Source organism: Aristolochia californica, unplaced genomic scaffold (genome assembly GCF_029961685.1).
Source record: "Aristolochia californica isolate CCGP_79_NKW_82.1479 unplaced genomic scaffold, dmAriCali1.0.hap1 SCAF_9, whole genome shotgun sequence".
Classification (NCBI taxonomy): Eukaryota; Viridiplantae; Streptophyta; class Magnoliopsida; order Piperales; family Aristolochiaceae; genus Aristolochia; species Aristolochia californica.
Window position 1 is genome coordinate 1,085,409 of NW_027182290.1, and position 10,397 is coordinate 1,095,805.

The 10,397-nt window shown below is 38.9% G+C and overlaps 1 protein-coding gene and 1 long non-coding RNA gene across 2 annotated transcripts; both read left to right on the forward strand.

Annotated features, from left to right (window-relative positions):
* The first annotated feature begins 1,116 nt into the window (after nt 1-1,116).
* Nucleotides 1,117-4,497, forward strand: LOC137941745 (lysine-specific histone demethylase 1 homolog 1-like). The gene is made up of 2 exons (XM_068787303.1): nt 1,117-3,618; nt 4,001-4,497. Exon 1 carries the CDS (start codon nt 1,149-1,151, stop codon nt 3,582-3,584), a length of 2,436 nt encoding a protein of 811 aa, XP_068643404.1. The 5' UTR covers nt 1,117-1,148; the 3' UTR covers nt 3,585-3,618; nt 4,001-4,497.
* Nucleotides 4,498-5,473: 976 nt separating this feature from the next.
* LOC137940323 (uncharacterized) lies at nt 5,474-6,055 on the forward strand. Its single transcript, XR_011110315.1, has 3 exons — nt 5,474-5,591; nt 5,688-5,832; nt 6,003-6,055. It is a non-coding gene; the product is annotated as an uncharacterized lncRNA (long non-coding RNA).
* The last annotated feature ends 4,342 nt before the right edge of the window (nt 6,056-10,397 follow it).

Here is a 10,397-nt window from a genome sequence, read left to right on the forward strand (position 1 = left end):
AAGAAAGCAAAAGGATAAGAAAATTATGTTTTTTTAACTAAATTTTCATTAAAAAATTAATCCCTTTTACCAGTGCATTCATGCCACAATAGGAAGTAATAGGGATATTAATAATTATTATTATATTTTACACTAAAATATAATTAATTTTATATATAATAAAAAGTAAGATTGAAGTTGTTAGGAATTAGATGCCTTAATTCTAAATAAATAAGAGTAATAATAATAATCGCAGAAGACAGGAAAAGTAAACACAAAAAACACAACAAGATTTGTAATCCACTATGAAAATGAAATAGTTTATAAGAGATATCACACGTACTTACAGGTGTTATTTTTCTTTAACCTCTCTCAGTCGCAACTGATGCTCCTTGGATGAATAATCCTCGTCAAAGTAATAAAAAAAAACCCTAACAACGATGCCCCTATATATCAAGAGAAAATGAGGGTACCTGAATTACAAGTTTGAAATCCCCAAACTACCCTTATTGACACAACATTCAATATATCGTGAACCCGCCTAGGGACTCCGCCACCAAACCCCCAAGAGGTTCAACCCCCACGACGACCTTACCAAAAGTAAAGTGTTAATTAGGCTCTACAACTTAACAAAAGTAAGAAGTTAGTAAAAGGGAAAGTAAGTTTTTTGTCCCTTAAATAAGGAGTTATTAAAGCATTGTTTGTTTTTTATGTTATTTATCTAGGTATAAAAATAACAACAAATAATATAAAAATATAAGAACATTTAAGATCCTTTTTATTTTTTATTTTTTGAATTTTAACGAATTTTCATACAGTCGATTTTAAAGTGAACTCTTAAGTTCTTCTAACCCATATATCTTTTTGTTATATTTGATCCTTTGACATATAATTGATTATAAGATAAAGTTTTATTAGTTATTTAAGAGTTATGCCGTGTCACATGTCTCAACAAGATCATGATATGGCTCACAGCGGAAGATACCCATGGACCCAGGCTAATCATTTAATCCACTTTTCAGGACGGGCCCCGTTTGAGGTTGAACGAACGCGACGAGGATCAGTCAAAAATTTCAGAGCAATAGTAAGGTATGAATGGCAGAATAAACCCTACTGTGTCCGTTCCATATGGTTGTAGTGAGCTTAGACTCAAAAAGTCGCTCCTGCCTATGGAGGCCACCCGTCCCATCCCCATTGCCACCGAGCCGGAAATTCACCACTCGCCGGACCACTCCCACTTTCCCGAAAACCACCTCCTATACCCATCTACATCCGCGGAAAATCACCTCCTCGACCCATTTACCTCCGCGGAAAACCTTCTTCCAGACCCTTCTCCCCCGCTCGAAAACCACCTTCTAGAAGGTTCCCCTCAGACGACGGATGATGCTCCATCCCCGGCCAGGAAACGCCGGCGCCGGAAAAAGCAGTTTCCAGAGATGGTTCCTTCGGCCACCGCGATAACGGGTCTCCGGGTCCTCCGTCCGCAGCCAAAATCAAACATTTATGACGAGAAATTGATGGACGAGCTCATCCGGTTACAGATCAACGATAATCTCTCGCCGACCAGATCTCGGCGGAGAAACCTCGCGAAGGAGCTGGACGTTGAAGCCCTGATCGCAATCTCCGTCGGGTTCCCCGTTGATTCCCTCACGGAGGAAGAGATTGAAGCTAACGTGGTTCCTACCATCGGGGGGGCTGACCAAGCCAACTATATCGTCGTCCGAAACCACATTCTGGCCAGGTGGAGGTCGAATGTGTCTGTTTGGTTGACCAAGGACCATGCCATGGAATCTATTCGCTCGGAGCACCGGCGCTTGGTCATCGCGGCGTATGATTTCCTGCTTCTCCACGGGTACATCAACTTCGGCCTCGCGCCGGCGATAAAGGAGGTGAATTGGGATGGTCCCACTCTTGCCAACGTGGTAATCGTCGGTGCGGGTATTGCAGGGCTTGCCGCCGCCCGCCACCTTCGCTCGCTAGGTTTCAAGGTTGTTATCGTGGAGGGCAGGAATCGCCCCGGCGGTCGGGTTTTGACTCGTAAGATGGAGGGAGACGGGGTTGTTGCTGCTGCCGATCTTGGTGGCTCTGTTCTTACTGGCATCAATGGTAACCCATTGGGGGTATTGGCGAGGCAGCTGGGGTTTCCTCTCCACAAGGTACGTGATAAGTGCCCTCTTTATCTTCCTAGTGGGAAAGCTGTCGACCTGGACATGGATAATCGCGTCGAATATTCATTTAATAAACTCTTAGACAAGGTCTGTAAGCTTAGGCAAGCCGTTTCCGACGAGGTGAAAGCAGTGGATATGTCGTTAGGGACTGCACTAGAAACCTTCAGGCAAGCTTACCGAGTTGCTGAGGACATAGAGGAACGAATGTTGTTAAACTGGCATTTAGCAAATTTAGAATACGCTAATGCTTCGTCACTGTCAGATTTATCGCTCGCATTTTGGGACCAAGATGATCCATATGAAATGGGTGGCGACCATTGTTTCATTCCTGGGGGTAATGGAAGATTTATCCGTGCCCTTGCAGAGAATCTTCCAATATTTTATGGGAGAACAGTGGAAACCATACGGTGTGGTGTGGATGGTGTTATGGTTACAGCAGGAGGACAGGTTTTCCGTGGCGATATGGCTTTGTGTACTGTCCCACTGGGCGTGCTCAAGAGGGGTTCCATCAAATTTATCCCTGAGCTTCCAAAGGCAAAGCAGGAGGCAATTGAAAGATTAGGTTTTGGATCACTAAATAAGGTTGCAATGTTATTTCCATATGACTTTTGGGGTGGAGAGATTGATACATTTGGCCATTTAACTGAGGATACAAGTAAGCGAGGTGAGTTCTTCTTGTTTTATAGCTATTCCTCTGTGTCAGGAGGGCCCCTTTTGGTGGCTTTGGTGGCGGGAGAATCAGCCATTAAGTTTGAGATGGTGTCTCCTGTGGAGTCTGTCGAGAGGGTTTTGAGAATATTGAGAGGTATTTTTGGGCCAAGAGGGATTGAAGTGCCTCAACCAATTCAGGTAGTCTGCACCCGCTGGGGAAAAGACAGGTTCACCTATGGTTCCTACTCTCATGTGACAGTAGGGTCCAGCGGGGATGACTATGATACTCTGGCAGAGTGCATTGGAGAAGGAAGGGTTTTTTTTGCAGGTGAGGCCACAAATCGACGGTATCCTGCAACTATGCATGGTGCTCTTCTAAGTGGCCTGAGGGAAGCAGCAAACATATCCAGAATGGCAAAAAAAAGGTCTTTGTTTCCATTAGCAGGGGAAAACATCAAGGATGAAAATTTAGATTTGCATATTCTGTTTGAGAAACCTGATTTGTCATTTGGAAGTTTCTCGGTATTGTTTGATCCCAGGTCTTCTGATCTGGATTCTGTTTCACTTCTGCGGGTTAAGCTACGTAGGAAAACATTGGAAGCTGATCCACTCTATCTTTACGGGTTGATCTCAAGAAAGCAAGCAATGGACTTGGCTGAGATCAAGGGTGATGATGATGGACTGAGGATGTTGTGCAATGCATTTATGGTGAAGTTAGTTGGAAGGAAGGGTTTGGGAAGTGAGGGAGAAACTCTTATTGCAAACTTGAATGCTGCTAAATGGTAACTACTTGGGAGTCATGAATGAAGTTCCATGGGAAGTAAGTGTAAAACCAAAATAGAAACATAGAATTGTACCAACTCTTCAATTTTTTCGCTACTTTGAAGAGTTCATATTTGAAAGAACTCGGTAGTCAGTATTCATTGAATTTATGTGTTAAAATGTCATTTATAATTTTATCGAGTGCATCCCTGTTGGGAAGTGCAACAACTCTGGCTGGTATAGACTTGTAAATTTGTCATTTATGCAAACTATTGAAGTGGTTAACTGGTAGCAGAATAGTGGCAACATAAGCCTGTTTTTTTATCTCACTTTAGTGTACAAATGTTAATGCAAATTTTATTTCTTTTAATCCTATCATTCTATGAATGATCTGTGTTTGATAGACATGCTATTATCAGTTCTTTTTGGCAATCTTGCAGAATACTTGCTTCATGGGAGCGGCTAGTTTTAGTGTGTATTGGTTAATGTAGTTTCTACCACAGTATATGAGAGATTTCATCAATGTGAGCCAGCTTAGCATGAGATGGAACCAAATGAATGAAAGACCCTGGTTCCCTCCCTTGGAGGGATGCGTCTCAGAAAATCTCAGGGGTGGAAGCCCCAGTTGTAGGGTATTGTGTGTGATCAATGTTTAGCAATTTCAGAAGCAGACTTCATAGGCATCTTTTGGTTGTGGTTTAGAATCTTATTTTAATGAAGCACAGAGAATGTTCTTGTGCCTGTACACAGTTTGTTTTACAGTTGGGCAGCTGCACCGAAGCAAATAACTTATTTACTTGTTATCCCAGAACTGCTATTCAGTTATTGAACTTTTGTATCCATCTGAAGTCTCAGAGATGCAAAGTTCCCTATAGAGGACTTGCATCCCTTACGCTTTCCAAGTTGTACTTTTTATTGAACTGCATCATACAATCATGGTTCACAGTAGTGAGAAGTAATAGTGTCACTGTGTTAATGCAATGGGAACTCTAGCAAATGGTAAAAAACATGGAAGCCTTTGAGATTCATGAACAAAATTTGTTGATTGAGCCACTATAGTTTGCTTCTTTGTTTCTAAAAAACGGGTGATTGACCAAAAATTTTGTTGATTGAGCCACTATCGTTTGCTTATTTGTTTCTAAGAAGTATTTGAGTTGACCAAGAAACTTTTAAATGGTAACATATCTTAATAGATAAATGCACAAAAAACCAAAATTAAAAATAAGTAAAATAAATAAAGCAATTTGACTATAATCAAATAAATTAAATAAATACTTTAAGGAATTATTAATATATTAGACAAAATAAAAATAAATTCAAAAACAGAGAAATAATATAAATAATTAACATATGCTCTTTAAAATTAAGAAGAAATAAAAAATAATCATAAAATTAAGCATTCAATAATCAGTAATCAAGAAATAAACAACAGAAAGTGTTGTTGATACATGGGAAATCGAAAAACAAAAGGTTTATGATCTAGTTTTTTTGCGTTATCTGTTATACTATTATTTTCGTGTCAAATGGATTATGATCTAGTACTCAAACAACCCTCTTGTGTAGGGGTGGCATCGAATCGAGCCGGTTCATGAGTGGCTTGAGCTCAGCTCGGTTTATCTGGATCTCAAACCGAGTTCAAGATCCAGATCGGACTCGTTTATGTTAACGAGTGGAGCTCGAGCGAACCATGGTTTGATTCGGAAGCTCGCGAGCCGGCTCGTTAACTTAACGAGGGCCTGAACGACTTTAATTCGTTTCATTCTCCAGAACTGGGGAAGCGGGATAGTCAGGATTCGGCAACTGTTTGCAAGCGAGCGAAAATGGGGATTTGAGGCTTCAGAAGATTGGAAGGAAATCGACTGTAGGCGAGAAAAATCGGAGTGCAATCTGCTTCTTAAGTTTTGGTTTTTTATTCGATTGCATCTTCTTATTCTTCGTTCTTCCTCTTCGATTTCTTCCTCTCCCATTTTCTTCCTCTCCCATCTTCTTCCTCCAATCTTCTTCCTCGTCGACGGAAGTGACTGAACAAAGGTAAGTTCTTTTATTTTTTATCTTCTGTTTTTTTTGGTCGCCGACAGAACAATGATTTTTTTTATTTTTATTTGCTCATGTTTCATGTTGTTTCAGGAGTTTCTTCCTGCTCTCGGAGGTAATGGCTCTCTCTGTATTGTTGACAAATCTGGAAGTGGATTTCACCAAGTAGTAGGTAAAAGAGAATCAAGAGAAGGAAATAGGGGTAAATTGGGCGGAGAATTTTTCTTTCTCAAACAAGGTATAAAACTAAATTTTATTTTCGGTTGTCTTTTGTTGATGACATTTGAAGCTTCTTCCGAGGGATTAAATTATTGTTTTTTTTCACCATAACACATTTTCATTACCAAACAAAAGCTCCTCTGTTCATAGTGAGATTTCTGTTTATGAATTTCATTATTCTTTTTTCAGATTTTTTACCTGCTTCATTCTTTTTCTAACCACTGCATCTTGCTTCAATCGGGTAAGTGAAAACTTTCATTTGTTGGCTTTATTGATGTTGTATTCTTTTTGCTTCTACTTGCACTCTCAAATTATATTTTTCTCAGTCATTCTCATGTATTTAGTTTTTTTTTTTTTACGCCTTATGCTATGAGTTTGTTTTTTACTATAGTTGTACTGCTATGTTTTTTCTGAAGGACTGAATTATTATTCTCTTCACCAAACATTATTTTCATTACTGAACAAAAGCTCCTCTGATCACAGTGAGGTATCTGTTATGAATTTCCTTTTTTTTTTTTTTATTTCAATTTCTGATCTTGAGTTGCGAAAGGCTGGTTTGATGTCTTGTGAAGCTCGGGCAATGTATTGTGGAGATAATGCTACCGGACAATAATAAGTTTTATGTATAATTATGTATATTTTATGAATAATTTTATGCCAAGTGTATAGATAATTTTATGCAAGGTTAATATACAAAAGTCATGCCTAACTTTAGGTAGAGGTCATGGCCAATTTTAGGTCAAATGTATGCATAATTTTCTATACAGTTTATTTGTCATATATTTTATACAAATTTTTAAATGTAGATTGGAGTTCGAGTTTGGTTAAAATGATTGGGCTGGAGCTCGATTACAATTTTAGGCTCGAGTTCGAAATATTTAAATCAAACCTAGTTCAAACATAAGCAGGTTCGGATTTTACTAGATTTGATGCCACTCCAATTGTGTGTTGTGCCTTCTAAATCACTGTAGATAAGACCAAAAGAGATGAACTAGGAAATATAATACAAGATTATATTTCTTCTTTCATTTGATTATTTTATTTCGTGGCCAACAATTACAATTGCTGTTGGGATTTGTATCAGACTCCGCCACGAACCAGATGCGGAGACTCTCTGATTTGGCAGTACTTGATGCACCCTTCCCAATCCCACACGTCTCCTTTCTGCACCTTCCGACTTGACGGCAGCTTGATAAGCCGGAAGATGACTGCTACAGCCAATGCAGATCTCCGTTTAGCTCAAAACTCTCCTGGTAAAGAAATGGGAAATGCCGGTTTTGAATCGGAAGAAAACAGACGGGGGGAATGCAAGGGAAGTGCAATCCACCAATGAATCCATGAAACATCCCATTAAGTCATTCTGAGCTTTCAAAATGAAATCCCACCGCGTATCACCCCATGCATACTTAATTTTCTGTTTTTGTAACTGGCACCTTCGAAGTCAGAAGAAGAGCCACAGATGATCCCCACCAAAACAAGATCTCGAGGGCGATACCATTGTTTGGCTCGGAGGATAATCCCTCCTTGGCATCAAGCTAAGATTTTTCATGGAATGTGCAAAAACGATTCACAATTGAATTAAAAGTCGGTGGGTGGTTAAGAAATTCAATAGAGATGGTCCCACCAGAATGATTCAGCCTCCTTGCTCCATGATCCTTATTTGAATTCTTGGGTGGTAGTTAGAATTTAGAAAGCAGAAGCACAGGCCAAAGAATAGCAAGCTGCAGCAGGCAGTTGCAGAAGGACACAGTCATATAGACAAAGATGGCTAAAGGGTTTTATCTGAGCTCTCTCTCTTTATTAACCGTAACAGTTTATTACAATCAGAAAGGGAGCATATGTCCTATAAGAAGAGTAAACTAAGGCAATAACTATGGGAACCCTAGGAAATCTTAAATGGAAATCCATGAGGACAACATTTAAGTATGAGAGTATGAATTCCCATAAGAGATAAAAGAAGAGTTGCCCCAGTATGTACATTTTACCTGATCAACATCCCATCAAATTGTGACATGCAGTCCAAGCAAAAGCAGGCAACACCCTAAAACTCAAAAACACATGGGAGCATCCTATGCTGTCCCGGTCACGGCATTAAACCCCCCCATTTATCTTCTTATTTCTGTCTTCTCATCCCCTGCCTTCACCCAAGCAAATTTCAATTCAAGCCAAGAAACCTACCGACTCCCTTCTGTAAGTGTAAACATGCATGGTGTTCCATCACTTTCTCTCAGCTTTTCACATATACCTGTTGGGCATCGCTCCATTTTAAGGTCACGGCAAGACGAGCCATTTATCATTAACTGAGGCAAATTTTTAAATTTTTTTGAATTGTAAGGGATTGTTGAACTTGAATAAATTGAATTGGAATTTCAAATTTGATGAGCAACTTAAATTGAGTTCTAAAATTTCCATTTTCTCTACACAATTTAAGAATGAATGGTCCTTGTCTAGCACTAAAAGACATTCAACTCTTCTGAAATTTCTGGTATCTTTGGCTTTGGATTGTCTGAAATTCATGTTTTTGCTTCAACAATGATAGACCAAGGTACACTATGACGTGGGAAGTTTTCACCTTAAAGAGGGAGGTTTCCTTTCCGGTTCACTGCAGTCTCTGTACTCGGTGGCTGACAGTGGCACAAGAGATGAGATGAGATTTTGCTCTTTCTTTTATCTACTTAGCTCCCATGTGACTTTCTTATCATGAGAGGGCTTTGGTCCCCATTGTTCATTGAATGCAACCCACACCATTCTAGTTTCATGCATACGTTGTAGATTTTGACTTAATGGTCCAAATCTGTTTTTTCATGTTCCTAAAAATAATACTTTGTGACATCAAGGTGGGTAGAACTTATAGGTAAAACATTGTAACATGTTTTTCTTACTCTTTTGATAATTATAATATTAAATTTAGTTTCTCTTCGGAGATTTAGAGTTGTAGTCTCATTTGGAGGTTTTCTAGTTTGAAATCTTGTTTGAATATTTTTATGGTTTTGGGGTTAAGTATCTATGCCTTCCGCTCCTAACAGATCGGTTTTTTGGGTAATATTAACTAAGTAATTAACAGTTTAGATATAAAACCCGTTGTACTTGACAATAAACGACGAAAAGGGTCTTTCTTATCTTGCATTAAGAAAATTGTAAAGAATTAAAAATACTATAAATTCATAAATAAATTACTAAGCATGTGACATAGATGTGCAACCTATTTAATGCATTACAAGAACCGACATGCCTCTAGTAAACCTTCAATAAGGGATAGTTTGTGCCCTCACAAAGGGGAAAATTCAATTTTTTATCAATTTCTTGCCTTGTCCCGGATGACAAACAAAAGGCACTCAAGAATCTACTTTCATGTATATATTTTTTATTTATAAATATTTATTAATTTTTAATTTTTTTATGGGACCCACTTTCTGTTGTCAAGGATTAAATATAAAGAACAAGAGTCAAGAAAAATATATTTTATAAAAGGAATTATATAAAAAAGCTTCCTAATTTTAGCCTTTAATTTAATTTAATATTATTCAATTGAATTAATTATTTACGGATCTTCGATTCTTTTGTGTCATTCACGCTACGATTCCTTTGACCGAAAAGGGCAAAATACAAATACAATATTCCAGTTACTTGTCCGAGTAGGGCCCACTAACATGCAACTAAAGTTCCCCTCGGGCTCCCGGAATCTAAGACGCCAGGGGAGGCAGCTTCCGACGTCACGTAGAGTGGTAATGACGTAATAAAAAGTAAATTACGAGGGCGATTGAGTAAATTGGGTGGGACGGTGCGGGACAGATCGGCAGGAGGAGAGGGTAGTGCGCAGTGCGCACTGAGGACCTAGTGGATAAACGAGGAGGAGATTTTATGGCATGGGGATTGGTATGTGCATGTAAGGCCAAGTGGCTTAGGACGGAGGCGCCGAAACTCATGACTCGGGTGGGACCACCGAAGTCAGTTCCGAACCCAGCTGGATTCGGTTCTATAAATTTTTTTTTTTCATAATAAATACATATTTCTTTACACACTACTAGAAGAGAGTCTCCTTGCCACCAAATTTGGTCAGCTCGATTCACCCACTCCACTCTAGCTGTCCCAAATCCTTGGTTCAAATTTGTTAGTGCTTGAAAACCTAAAAAATCAACATAAAGTTACAATAATGGTGTTAGGGACCCAATGCACATGTCTCACCCACTTTGGATCCATCTCAATTACAAAGTGGTCTCAAGTGAGTCGTCCCCATGGGGAGACTTGATCATTGCTATAATTATTTTTTCCATGCATGAATAACCTAAGAGGATGTTTTGTGGATTTTGAACCATTCAAAACTAGCCATGACACTCCATGAGTTTGTCCACTCTCATTTATATAAAATGTGGACCAAAGTCTTTTTGAGGGCAATAATTCAAGTGGTGACCCTAGTGTCTTCCCCATTCTTGTAATAGAACATCCCATTAATTCCATAGTTTTCAAAATGTGACGTGACAAAATTTGAGGTGGGTATCATGATAGCAAAATTTTAATATTTTTATTATCTATTTATTTGACTAAAGGTTTTTACATGCGGAACATATTCGTATAATGTATCAA

What these genes read in the sequence shown, in the direction of transcription:
- LOC137941745 (XM_068787303.1), top strand. Translation starts at nt 1,149, where the DNA reads ATGGAGGCCACCCGTCCCATCCCCATTGCCACCGAGCCGGAAATTCAC.